A 14,657-nucleotide genomic window follows, 5' to 3' on the forward strand; every position below is an offset into this window, starting at 1 on the left:
TAGCCTCAAATAGAAAGCATCAAAAGATCAGGTCGTGCAGCAGAGGCTTGGATCATGCCAGATTTTTGTAGTGTATGCAGGTTTAGACAAGCACACAATTAGCACGAGGGCGAAAAAGAGACAGACACAGTATAGGCATTTCCACATCAATAAGCAAAAGTTTCTGAAAAATTTCCTGTGATTAGGCTATATTGTCAGATTGGACGATGCGCTTTGCGCCCTGTCTTCTTTGTATAGGCATGTTGTATGTCGTGAATAGGTTTAGTTGTGAGTAGCGCCTGTCTTGTTTCTCTCTCTCTCTTGTCCTCGCGCAAAGTGTGCGCTTGTTTAAATCCTACAAGTATGAACCAACCAAGCCCAACAACACGTTTTTTTTTATTCTACAGGTTGTTCATCTTTTAGTTTTACAGAATTTTTAAAAATCGCCTGTGACAGGTAGCATAATTCTTATCGTTGAGCTGGGTTATTCGAAGAGGCGGACATTAGTAGCACGAGAAATCGAAACACATATTCAACTAATTAGCAAAAATTGACTAGAGAACCTCTTAGTTAATTACTTTATGACGCGTAATGCAATTTACGAATTGTAGCCAGTGTGTTTGCAAGACGCATCCACTTGAAATGAATTTCCAGGATGACACCAGTTTCGGGGTATTATTTCCCAAAGTGTAGGAGGGAATACATGGGCGTTCCAGTTACTTTAGTGCTTCAGTGTATAAAACAGCAGGACATTTTTACGGCGAGTTTGATGGCGCATATCTCTCAACTGGTGTCATTCTGGAAATTCATTTCAAGTGGATACGCCTAACAAGCTCAGCTGCTACAATTCGTAAATTGCAATATGTTTCGTAAATTACCTAAAAAGTTAATTAGTGATTTTTGTTAATTAGTTAACTTTTAGTTCATTAGTTGAACATGTATTTCGATTTCTCGTGCTACTAATGTCCGCCTCATCGAATAACCCAGGATAGGGATTATCCTACCTGCCACAGGCGATTTCTAAAAATTCCGTAAAACTTAAAAATGAACACCCTGTAATATGTTTACCATAATCTAAGAAAGAGCTATTCAAAGACCCTTCTTGATTGCAACGACCGGCAGTATAGTAGGTTTTCTTTCACCTACACGGGAACAAATATATTTCATTAACTGCTTGTGCTAAAAGCGCTTGCAGTCGGCAACTACTGTGAGACACCATGTATGAGAAATAAGTGACAGCCGTGTAGTTATCCACTATATCGTTGTTGTAGAAGCAGCGCACTTCCAGACAGAAGGACAGTCAGACTGATGCAGCACTTCTGTTTATTTTTGTGGTTGTCCATCTGTCTGTGCGATTCTTCTGCAACAGTGGTCCACTAACTAGGCAAACAATTACTCCTTAGCAAATCCGCTGTGTCCACTTGATAAAACTCGAGACACACACACAGACATGCACGCACACACGCACGCACACTGCCATAACAACACTGGTTTCCCAACACAACGCGAGTGCTGCACGTGGCTGCCTGTCACGTGCGTAATCATTCCGCCAGCGGGTACCAACCAGGAAGGAACCCCGTGGAAACGGCCAACAGCGTTCCTTCATGACCCGGCATCGCTACCAGAGGGTTCAGTCTGCGTCTCTCAAAAAGAAGGCAGCTCGCTCCGAGTAACGTTCTCAAAGCCACTATTGCAGGGAAGTAAGCAACAATCATAAAAGTGTAAACCGCTGTAGAAAAAAAAAAGAAGAAAAGAAACAGAAATAAAGAAATGGATACTGGCTCCCCACTCTTTCTAAAGCCACCCGCCCCCGCCGCGCCACGGACGATTTCGCTCAATGGGCTTGGTCTTCATTGAGGCCCCTCTCCAAATGAGTCGGTCACAATCAAGGCCGTTCGTTCACTGGGGTCCAACAGATCACGCATCCCCATCAAGATGTGAGTCAAGGATGGTCTCCGCTTTGTTGCTGTCTTTCTCGGCCCCAGCTCGGACGATGCTGCGGGGCGGAAACGTTCAGGACGACGACAGCAGCGGCCAATGCATGGCGGGCCCCACATTCCCTGCACTGACAGAATCGTGCGCGCCACTCGTGCATCCCGTGTTCCCCGATAAGCGGCCATCGGCCGGAGCTCACGACGCGGGCCGACCGGCGGGCCTGCTGAGGAGGAGGAGGAGAAGGGAGAACGGGGCTGGCCGGCGCAGCCTCACCTGTCGCAGACGGCGCGCCGCGGCGGCCGCGCGCCCGCGTTTGGGTTCCCGAATTGTTCTTCCGGGTTTGACCAATCGACGGCGCGCGCGTCCTAGACGTCATCTAGTCACGTGCCGCTTAGCGCCTGTCAGGATAAAAAAAGCGTCCCTTTACGCGGGAAGCGTGGCTATTCATCGCCGGCAAGCACCGTGAGAGAAACGACCGGGGACGCGATCGACCTCAATCATGAGTGGAGCACTCCGACTGGTGAGCCTCGCAATTTTCTGCCAAATGGTGTAGCACCCTATGAGGAGCTTTCTTTTTTTCTTACGATAGCGACATTGTCATCGAACGAAACGCTCGCTATGCATTATTTATCACTGCGCTCACTTTCATCGTGCGGAGCGTCTTGGATAATTTAGAAGAAAGTGACAGGAGTCTGTGGAACTTCGGGAACCTCCGCACTATTCTCCTGACGTCACGTGTCAGCAAGTTCTCGTAGTAGTATAGCAAGTGTCATCCCGTCCCAAAACTTGTAGACTGTTCCCTGAAGCATAGTTAAGCGGCCAGCTGCTATAAACTAGGCACTCGCTGATTATAACCGAACGAACTACGTACAGCTACCACCAAAAGTTTTGAGCAATATTTAAGAAATGTTCGAGTATGATGTCCGGTAACGTACAAAATGCGTTAAAGCGACCATGTAGCGTTCGGCAATTTCCGTACCTGGAAACGCACATAAATGCTTCTAGAGAAGATAAAGAACGTACGAGTCGCACGAGCGCTCGGCTACATTAACCTTTAATCTCTACTCATAATGTCGCGAAAAGCTTTCCAGAGTGCCGTCAAACGATGAAAAATGCAAAGTGGCGCACTCGGATTGTTGCGCTTTGTTCGTCGCTCGCTACGCGATTTTGTTCTGTCGTGGGGAACAACCCACATATCTTTATTCCCATTCGTATTTTTAATTATTTTTCTGGAAATAATGCGCTTTTATAATTCGAACGAAGACTTGCAAAATGTTCGCGAATGATGTCGCCGCGATGTTACTGCAAATTAATCTTACCCTGTGCAGACTTCGTTTGGACATGCGTGTGGAGAGTTCGGTTACTGAATACACTTCATCGGGCACTTTTATGTCTGCTTAATATTGCTGCTTCTGGAGGCGCATACGTTGATTTGCGCCTCAGAATTGAGAAGAGACGGGGCTGCCAACAAACAGTTGGCTGCACTTTGTGCTTCTCCTTCTGCTGATCACAACCTTTCCATTCGAGATTCATTCATTGTCAGTGCTTAGTGACAAGCCTGCCTTTCGCTGGCGGCTTGTTCTGATACGCGTGCAAACAACGCGAACGCGGGGCACAGGAAAGACGGCAGGGCAGCGCCAGTGCCATGGTACTCTTTCCTGCGCCCCGTATGCGCACTGTGTCCTTCGATTTACGGAGGTTATGTACCGATCATGCAGCCCGACCTCGCATATTGCCAGGTGATTTCAGCAGAAGGAAAGAATGTCGTCACAAATTACTCCAAGCCTATAGAATCCTATCTTTACCGCTGTTTGTCGTCTAATGGTGAAGTGATAGCAAAAGAGAATCACTACGCAGGTCTCCTCGTGCCACCTGACCTGTGCCTGCGCCGTGATGCCGTATAGTGGCAGGCTGTGTATGTTAGTGAATTTCGCAGAGGCCGATGTCGACCGGGCAATGTGTGCAAGCTAAACATGCTACTTTTTGAATGGGGATACAGATGGCTGGAGCAATCCGTCTTGTGCACGGTTTGCTCCCAGGCAATTAGCAATTCATTTATTGCTCATGTTCACTGAATCATCGCTTAGAATGACAACACCCTTGCCAGAAAGAACTCTGTCACTAAACAAGACTCGGAAAAAAGAAGGTTTATGGTTTTTTGCTACTTTGGTACAAATTAAGTTTATTAGGACGCGCCAGTGCTTTATGTACATATGGTCGGTGTTCCATTGGAAACTAATTATTTGTAATCAGATTCATGGTGCAGTTACACTGTGTCCACTTGTCATTGTCTTTGTTTTGTTGGCTAAATGTGTTGACGACCTAAAGGTAGTCAAGGGATCTTTTGTCTCAGCTTCCTGCGCAAACATATGAATTTTATTGAATGATTATCTGCAGTGCACAGCTCCATGAGGTACGGTCGAAAAAATGCATCAAAAGATGCTCACTAGATCGCTTGATCTAGTATCGTACAATATACATTGCATTAATAACGCTTGATTGATGTGGGGCTTTATAGCGTCCCAAAGAAACACCAGAGCTATACATGAGCGACGCGGGGCTTCCTGTCGAGTGGCGGGCTCCAAGTGGGGGCCTCCAGATAAATTTTGACCACCTCGAGTTTTCAACTTGTCTCGAAATATCGGTACATGAGGCCTGTTTTCATTCTGTCACCATCAGAATACGGTCGCTGCGGCCGTGAATCGAATCCGCGGCCTAGTGCTCAGCAACAGAACGCCATGTATCCACCGTGCCAACGTGTCTGGGTAAAAAAAGAAAAAAGAAGACAGTTCCAGTTGCCTTACAAACCACTGTATAAGAATGCCGTGGTCCCCATGGTACCGTAATAGAGTTCCACTTAACAGCAAGTATTTTGAGGAACGGCTGTTTGAAGACGCCAGCTTTTGGTGCATATGATAACCCAACTGAAAAAAAATCTCCACGCATGATTCATGCACGGTGGTCGCTGATATGAGGCAAAATTCAGATTTATCTTATTACCTTTAGTCCTTACGCTCCTCTATCCACTGTGTTTGTGTCTTAGATTGAACAGCAGTTTGAAGCTAAGAAATGAGCCGGTGCTCGTTTTATATATACTTTGGTATACAGCCATGAGCAGAACGTGATAAATTTTTGGCTATAGGGTCGAACGAATGAACGTTACAGTTTTCAAGCCGAGTCTTCTCATCTAAGCCTGAGACCGATTTACCATTGCGAGTAGGTAACGTTAGGATTTTGTTCTGACGAACGCCGGCGCTTTCTTGCAGTGTCGGTCTGATATCATACATCGTACCATAGCGCCGGGCAGTACACAGCCAGGCGCTGTCATTAGGAAGGGCGCGAACAAAAGCTGGTAAATGTCCCTAGCCTCGGGCGTACGCTGCACAATAGTGAATAAATTACGGAGAGAAGTTCCTGCAACAGCCCTCGTGAAACCACTAGTCCTTTGAGGGATTTGTATCTTACACACGCGCACAGCTGTAGCGTCATTTAGTGGCAGAGCAGAGCGGTAAGGAAGAGTGCAACTCTGTGAGCGCTCTATAACTTGGCTCGGTAGAAGCGTTCTGTTGCCGCCCTAGGGTGGAAGCCTGTGCTTCCTTCCATTCCGATGCTCGAGTATTTGCCTGTTTTATTTGCTCATTTGTAGCGGAAGAGACGGCGCTTTACGCATGTAAGCATGGTCAACGTGAGCCATAGAACACGAAAAAAAATTCAGAATTGCGGCCTGTCTGTAAAAGGCGAATTTTCGTTACAGCAGCTATGCGTATATCCTCCTGAAACCCGAATACAGCTTTGGGGTATAATCGCTCTTCAAGCTGGTTTTTATTGCCTACTGGTATGTTACAAACGTGAAAAACATTCAAAAAATTTAAATACCCCGACAAAATGTCGGAAGCTGCATCTCCATGTACGTAGAAGTAACCATCTCTTCATGTTTGCCATGACAAAAACTGCATTTCATTACCTAAACGCAGAGAAGGAAATGGAACTATGTGTAGTACATTACCATGTTGCTGCTGCATCCTTCTCAATCTCAAAGAATTCTAAACACACTTTGAGATTGTTTTCCACCATCAGTGACAACACAGAGGTCTAGATCAATTTAGAGTCAAATTTCTCGAAAGAGCATGGCAAGAATATGAGTAAACTACGTCTGTACACTTCCACACGCACCGGACTTCATATCAAGAAATAATAGTTTGAGTATTCACTTCCTATTAAATAAAAAAATATTGAAGGCAATGTGCAATAAATTGTACAATGGGCCTTAGGAGGATATTGAACGCGTTTAAGATAACAAAGCGCGTCACAGTACACTGCACCAGGAAGTTATGACAAGTCACTCACTGCACTGCAATAAGCCCAATACAGCGACAGAGCACGACTTGTCTTGCGAATCTGGGCTGCGCTGAGGCTGACGCTGTATTGAAGCAGCACGTGGCATGGGCGTATTTACTTGCCTCCCCACTGTTAACAGTGGGGGAGCAAAGTATGTCAGAGTATGTCATGAGGTGTGGTCTAATGCGCTCACTAACATGCTGCACTTTATACTAGGTTAATGTTCATATGTGGCGTTCAGGAGGTTGCGTTAGTGCCACACGTGTACTTCCCATTGCGGCTCGTTATGTCTTGCAAGAAGTCTAGTCCCGATCGCATAACTTAATGCATTACCATTGGGTCTTACAAGGAAGTCTAACCCCGATTGTATAACTTCATGTATTGCCAAATGTGCAGCAGGCTTTCGCCTTCGTGTGTTACAAGAGTGTAACACCTGCCGAACTTTTTTATTACCTATCCTCTCTTTCTGCAGCGAAAACTCTTTTGTAGCTCGCTACAACGCGCTGTTGCAGACAACGTTTATAGAACCAAAGTCAGTTACCAAACTGAGCGATGCCACGCGGCGCCGCCACCGTCCGCGACGTTTGCGGCGCTACGCTGTCGCAGCAGCCAGAAAAAAAAATGTCCCTTATAACACGGCCGCAGGACCCAAAGAAATGACAGCACTGTTAATCAAATAGCTGGATCCAAAGAGCAAGGCACAGCTGACCAGTGCCATAGAGCAAGTTAGTAAAACAAAGAAAATTTCGATTGGGTGGCGTGAACGCAGAATGAACCTTATCTGTAATTGCAACGGTGATAAGGAGAAAACGAGCTCGTACAGGCCTGTTACAGTTACATCGATGATATATCAAGTGGCAATGCAAGTAATAAAATTAGAGCTGCCGAAGGGGGGGGGGGGAGAGAGAAAATTATATATTATGGGAACTACAGAATGGGTTCAGACCAGGCGTAAGCTTAGAGGATATCTTTAATTGTACAAACTCAGTGTATAGAGCTTTCAATAGCTCAGAATAGACCTTTATGTCGAGCGGTTCTAAATACTGAAGGAGCTTAAGACAATGTAGACAAGGAATTGCTATGGGACATTCTCAAACACGAGAACGTAGATGACGATTTCGTGGAGCAGCTTAGGGGTATACCGGGTGTTTCAGCGAACACTTTCAAACGTGTTTAAAGGTTGCTGTGGCAGATAGCACAATTCTAGCTCATGAGCTGGTGTACTCGAAGAGGAGGACATTACTTGCAAAAAAATTGAAACGCGTAATCGACAAATTAACAAATATGTCGCAGTTTCGCCCGAAAGGCGAAGAATCGATTGCGATAGCAAACTAGTGGACTGCTATACGAAGTAAGGATGGTAGTTTTATCGGCCGTATAAACTTGTCTCACTCGATGACCGCGGCAACGCGCTGTCAAAACGCTACATTGAGTAAGCGCGGCCGCAGCAGCGAGCGAATTGACCTTCGTCCCACTGCTCGCATCGACGGCGGAACGGTGCTCGAACGTACGGTTGCGTATTACGCAACGAAGTAGGGCGTTTGTGTCTGTTCGAGGAGCGTCCTCGCTCATGCATGATACTCTGCGACTCCAAGCCGGCTCTTCAATCCATTGACTCTGTCCTCAGACGGGGCCCGTATCAATCAATAGCTATATAAAAATTACAGAGCATCTCGACCATGCAAATAGAAATGACCATAATGTCACCTTTCAGTGGATGCATTCACACTGTGGCGTATAGGGAACGAACAGGCAGACGCTGAAGCGAAAACTGCTTTAAATAATGCTTCTGCAGTTCGCATTCCCTTCTCACGAACAGAAATTAATACGCGGACACAAAATAACAAAGGGGACAAGGACGGGTGCTCTACAATATCTACCAATGTGCGTTAAATTACCATAATTATAATGCAAGACCAATAACCCCAACAGTCAGTCCTCCTGAAGTATATTCAGGTGGATAATTGGTCGCCACATTTCGCGGAGGAAGAGCACAAAAGTGATTTCAACGCGACAGCGAAACATCAATCCTTTCAAGGTAGGCCTGCAGGGCTGGCACAGCAGCACGTTGAGCAATTGATAGCTTTCACGAGACGTCACGCACCCACTGTATCACCGTTTTGGGGCACCAACATGGCGACTACGAGCACTTCTGTCCAATCGATCTTATTGAAAGCTTTCACGTGACGTTACGGACCCAGCTTATCATCGTGTTGGTGCACCAACATGGTGGCTACAATGACGTCAGTGAAAGCCATCTATAGTTTCCAATTATCGATGCCGAGACAGCCAAACATAATAATTACCTGCATATATAAAAACTGTCAGTGCAGTTCGACAGTTTGGTCGGGCTGTCGGTGCCCCGAACAAGGCATCGTTAAACAGCTGTGGCGAAAGCTCCCTGGCACGGAAGACGGACCTGAAGACTTCCTTCAAAGCACTGAGTGTGTTCACAACCCGCACCCGTATTTATCGTCGAGAAAAAAGAAACACAATTCGGGAGTGTGGAGCAGTCTTTCAGAGATATCCGTTGCATGTAAGATATTCAAGCTAGAAAAGGAAGAAGCGTAGTCATATATGCTTTTGACGTTGTCCGAGGGAGAGAGTAAATGTCAGTAAGGGTCGCCGCTATTACGGTACAATGACTGGCCAAATCAAGAAAGCTGAAATGTTCACTACTCAGCCAGTATTATTATAATAATAATAATAATAATAATAATAATAATAATAATAATAATAATAATAATAATAATAATAATAATAATAATAATAATAATAATAATAATAATAATAATAATAATAATAATAATAATAATAATTATTATTATTATTATTATTATTATTATTATTATTATTATTAAAGTAAAGCTTCCTTTGCCTACCCTCCCGGGTTTGGCGTGGTGGCTGCTGCTAAGTCGGTCGGTATCTCGACGGAATTATCTGTGGAGGCATACGAAGCGCTGAATGCAATGTATACAAAGCGCGAATATGTAAGTGAAGTATATACGAATGCAATATACGTATACGAAGCGCTGAATGCAAGTACCAACAAGGATGCTTATATAACCCCTGTCTGCTGACTGACAAATTAGTGATAGTAAGCGCATCTCTACTCTGCGTAATAAAAAATGAAGTCCCAGATATGAAGCTGACTTTCAGTATTAGTGTGGTATTAATGTACTTATGTGACTGGACTTTGTGTTATTGTGATTTGGAGTTGACATTTAATTTTAATGCGTGTAGGTTAATTCTTTTTTATCTTTCTTTCATACCTCTATGTGAAAAAGAGTAGCCGGTGCCAATTAAAGGTGTCAACATCTCCTAAATACCATATAATAATAAAAAAAAAGTCCCAGATAAAACGTGCGCCCATTCTAGGTCAATCTTACAGAATGGGCGTGTGCCAATGTGACACAAGAGGTGAATAACTTTTAAAAAGTATAGTTAGGCATGTGTGTGCTACTCTTCTGTGCATACACCTGTCACCACCCATTCTTACCTCGAAAAGCATCGCCTACGTGACTTCGCCTTCGTGATGTCTCGCACTTTGCGTCCGCATGATTTGGTGCTTGAATTTCGGCATAGCTTGTGAGTGGTGCCGTTCACAAAGATGAAAAATGCATGATAATATAGTTTTGACTTACAAGAACTTTCTTTGGGCCTAGTTGGTGCATACTTGATAAACTTTTTAAAGCGCACACAAGAGACAAGGCACAAAAGGAAAGTTAGACACAGGACAGGCGCTCCTGTCCTGCGTCTGACCTTCCTTTTGTGCCTTGTCTCTTGTTTGCGCTTTAAAAAGTTTATCAAGTTTTCACGTTTGTGGTTGCATAAATATAAACATTGCACGAGACTGCACGTTGCATATATCGGATGAAGGTAAACTCATCCTCTACGCATTGCCTCACATATATTCCAACATGTTTCATCGGCATTATTATTATTATTATTATTATTATTATTATTATTATTATTATTATTATTATTATTATTATTATTATTATTATTATTATTATTATTATTATTATTATTGATCACGGTGTATTTTTTATACAAGTTTACACTCTTTAGCTCACATTAAACACGTTGCAATGCGGGGTAGGCGCACTTTTGGCTCTGTTTGCAGACTATCGAAAGAATTCAATTCTCGTACACCGTTCCGCAAGTTGTACACAACAATCCGTCTTCCTCAACCCGAATACGCGTCGGTCGTCTGAAATGGCATTTCTGGACCCAACAGTGACATTATAGATCGGGTCCAGAAAACGTTTCTAAGCATATATCATCACCGCTTTGCTACCTTGTTCTAGCACTGTCGGGTTATTGTCATTGCCCTTACTTCGCTGCCGACGTAATCGCGCTGACCTTCTGTTTCTTTTTTCAAACTGCTTCCCGGCATCCTCACCTGCCCCGGACTCCTCAGTTGTATCATGTTTCATATTCCGCGCAAGATCACCAGAGAGCATAGATTTTTCCATGTTCCTGCCTCTCATCATCAAAACTCAACCGTCCACAGAATACAGAGTCTTTATAACGCTTACTTTCATGATCTCGATATTTTTCACAGCTCGTTGTCATTGTTCTTTTCCGAGCTCTGCGTTGCTATGTGATTGTTTCACATAATGTTCAAGTGCCCTTCTCCTCCTTCTTCTTATGTATTAATTTTGCGCCTTGCTGCATGTATACACTCTACTTTTCAAGATTGTTATTTTTATTTATTGTTCATTTTTTACTGATATTCTCCGGCGGTTTCTTTTTTTATGTATGTGTGCGCCAGCCCTCAGACCTCATGGTTGTTCTTGGACACAGTAAACAAATGATTGATTGATTATTGAAAATAGATAGGAAAAGAAGGGAAGGAAACAGGAAAAAGAACAAGATTACAGAAACCACGCGCAAACCAGTCACGCTCGTCATCAGTTTTTTTCTTTGCTTGTACGCTCCAGGACAGCTCCGGATAAACAGTCATTTGCATAAAGTTCAGTGCACAAGACGTGAGAGAAACCGGTCGGTTGGAAATCAGCTGGGATGAACTTTCCTAGAATTCAGCGGTGGTTCGGTGCAGGCAGTCATACAGGCCTCTGGATGTCGGTGGCATTCCATACTCTGTTAATTGAGTTAGCACAAGCACATGCCCTAGTCGTTCACTCAGGAATGATGGCGTGCACAGCAACATCGTAACCACTCAGGCTGGTTTGCAGCTCTCTTGGAGTAAACAGTGCATCCATTTACCACGGATGAGCACATTTGGGACTTGGTACGCGGCCGTGGATCTCCGAAGGATGTAGAATACATCGATTGCTCGGCAAGCTGTTGACTACAGATTAAATACGTCTGACCTGGAAGAAAGCCCTCATCCTTGAAAACATACGGCCCTGACAGTTTTATGTCAGTGCAGAAAACTGTCAGTGCAGAAAAGGGGAAGGTAGGCTCAGTGGGCACAACGATGCCTTGCACCTATTAGTCGTATTTTCGAAAGGACTAGCAGATCCCTATGTTATCTTCTGTTCTGAATACTTCTCGAAGCCTTAAATATCGCCTATTGCATTCAGTTCAATGTCGCTTCTTAGGCCAGCCTCATTTTGAACAGGTGCATTGCTTGCGTGACAAATCACATTATGTAATTCTTCAGTTAAAATTAATTCAGCTAACCTTCTAAACAATTAGTTAGTGGTACTCGTTACAATTGCAGGTGTGAAGCCGGTCATTGCTCAAGGCATGCTCATTTGGTAGGGATCCCAAGACTAACGCTATACAGCTTATCTATAGCCGTCATCCAGTGAGGAAAGAAACTAACTAAGCTTAGCCGACCTGGGCCATAGCGATAGGTCTACGTCGGTGTGTTCGATAAAAAGAAAAAAAAAAGGAGAAACTAAATCATCCAGACCCGCAGTCACAAAACGTTTTTGCGCTGTGTAACTGTTCGTAGGAGCAAATTCTTGGCAATCCTGGTGCTGGGCCATTAGCAAAGTCGACCAGACAATGAAAAACAGCACTCATGAAAGAAAAAAAAGCCCTTGAGCTGAATTCATAATGCTTTTCGTTCGTAAGCGATTTTTTTGTCATTGGCTATTCGCCTACGCCAATAATACGTCCTGTGTCAGGATGCCCTGGAATTTGCTCTTATACAAATAATTCTAGTGTAACAGATTTTTGCGAATACGGGTCCTGGGCTCGTATTCACCGGCTACATTTCCACGATTTAAGCCACGCAGAGTGTGGCCTGCTTTCAATGCCGAAATACACGTATTCAATCTCCCGATTTACTCTCTTTAAACGACGTATCCTGCAATTCCCTTAAGCACGCGGTCGAAACGTTAGTTACGCTGTGAAGTTGCCAAAACGTAGCGAATCGCTCCGTTCAGAGCGCGGCATGCTTATTCTCGTTACCACGTGACAGAAGTTTGTCACCATCGTCGGCGTTTGTTCATAAAGCTTGAGGTCAACAATTTTTGGGCTCGGAACATAGAAAACAGTACACTTCCACTGAGAAAATTTGTTGTGCACTTTTTTGATATTCAATAGCTACTTGCCTATTAGTAACGGTATACCTATGCATTTCCACCAGCGTCAAAAAACGCAGCAGCGTTTTTTGAAGTGCACAAGCCTGCATTACCGCCTGTGACGAAACTCAGCGATGAACGCTTGACTGTGTAAATGTACAAGGTATGAACTTCTTCCTTCCTTCTCCTCTTTCAATCCCTTCTCCCGCTTCCCCAGTGCAGGGTAGCCTACCGGGCTCAGCCTGGTTAACCTCCCTGCCTTTCCTTTATGACTTTTCTCTCTCTCTCTCTCTATGCCTTTCCAGCGTCAGCGGCAGAGCATGAAATGAGGTATCTACAACTTTGTCAACCCCTCAATAGAGGGTTTGGCCAAGTCACTACAGAGACGGCAGTGCTCGAAAGTTGTTACGCTTCCGCTTTCATTGGTGTATTAACAGCTTGCGATGCATTCGGAGCTCACTGTGATGGCCTCTTTCTACAAAAGGCCGACAGCCTCTCTTATCTATCAATACATATCAGCGATCGCGCGTCTCACTCTGATACAGGAAACATCACAGAAAAAGCTTATTTTAGTCGCTTGCGGGGCAGCGCAGTGCCTACTCCTACGGGCGATCGCTCGCGGATAAATCCATGGATAACATTAGCACATATGCCATGTCGACCTATATAGGTTCGTTTTCAGCGAAGTGCCTTACTCTCCACCCTGTTTTTTAAGTCTCACATCTGCTGGATGTAGCCGAATCGCTACTGGAGTAACTATAGCGCATTAACAAAGTTCAGACGCAAGGTATGCTACTGTAGCGCACAAAAGCGCTTCTTTTCATAATATGAAAGCTCACTTAATTCTATAGGCACCTTGATAGGTGAGAAGAAGATCGAGCACAAACGTCCATTCGTTTGAACTATATATAGCCAAAAAAGAAGCTTAGGCAGCGTAGTGAGCCATCCAAATGGGATCTGCGCCATAATTATGCTACTTTTCGAAGGATATAAGTATAGTAGTAAGCTGCAGTGGGCGTAATTTCTGAATCACCAGCAGGTGGAAAGCGTGTTTGGTTTTATTATTATACTTAGATCGACATTTTTCAACTGTTGCACGTACACAGCTAGGCGACGTCGTTTGCAATTTCGAGTAAGTGTGCACGCTATCTCACCTTCCTCTTGGGGACCAGAGAAGCTGAGAGAAAACGTGTTTTCACGGCCGCGCGATGCTTTCGTCATCGCCGAGCTTTTATTAATAACAGACGATCGGTGATCGTTTGTAACCTCTCACCAGAGATCCCTTCGTTGTGTTGCGTTAAGAAATTGATGCAATGCACTCAGTCGCTCAAACACGACTTTAAATCGGGCCACTAGCCAAAGAGTTGGGAATTGCAGTTTGCAGACAAGCGGCCTCAGCTGCCAAAGCAGAACGCTTTAGCAGCTACCTGAGTACAAAATCGTCCGCTCTGGATTGATGGTGTTTGACGTCCCAAACCAACAGGCTATGGCACGTGGCGTAGCGGCGTGGTCCCGAATCATTTTGGCCATCCCGGGTTCTGTAACATATGCACCCAAAGGATGGTACACGATCGTTTTTTTTTTTCACTTCGCCTCCATCGGAATGCGGCCGCCGCGGAAGGAAATCGAACCCGCGACTTCGTGTTCAGACGCACAAAGCCGCGGCACGTTATCGTCGACTGCCGGGGAGAATGCTTCGTTCGTATTCAGAACGATGTAGTAATTTCAACAGAATTATTCTACTATCTGGGGAAAACATGCCGATATCGGGCCTATTGTGGAGATATCTATTTGCGAAATATCTTCCCGCGAGCATTATTTGCCATTATTTGCCCTTATTTGCCTATGAACACTTGAATGCTGATGACGTGTTTCCCCCTATAGGAGCGGATGGCCTATGTA

The 14,657-nt window shown here is 44.6% G+C and overlaps 1 protein-coding gene across 1 annotated transcript in view; it reads left to right on the forward strand.

The window, feature by feature from the left end:
* Positions 1–2,362: 2,362 nt before the first annotated feature.
* LOC119436319 (uncharacterized) overlaps positions 2,363–14,657 on the forward strand; it is a 36,213-nt gene continuing 23,918 nt past the window's right edge. The window contains exon 1 of the mRNA XM_037703136.2: positions 2,363–2,434. Coding sequence (XP_037559064.1) covers positions 2,414–2,434 — 21 coding nt within the window. The 5' untranslated portion in view covers positions 2,363–2,413. The remainder of the gene's footprint in view (positions 2,435–14,657) is intronic.

The sequence above is a fragment of the Dermacentor silvarum genome, chromosome 1 (genome assembly GCF_013339745.2).
Source record: "Dermacentor silvarum isolate Dsil-2018 chromosome 1, BIME_Dsil_1.4, whole genome shotgun sequence".
Lineage (NCBI taxonomy): Eukaryota > Metazoa > Arthropoda > Arachnida > Ixodida > Ixodidae > Dermacentor > Dermacentor silvarum.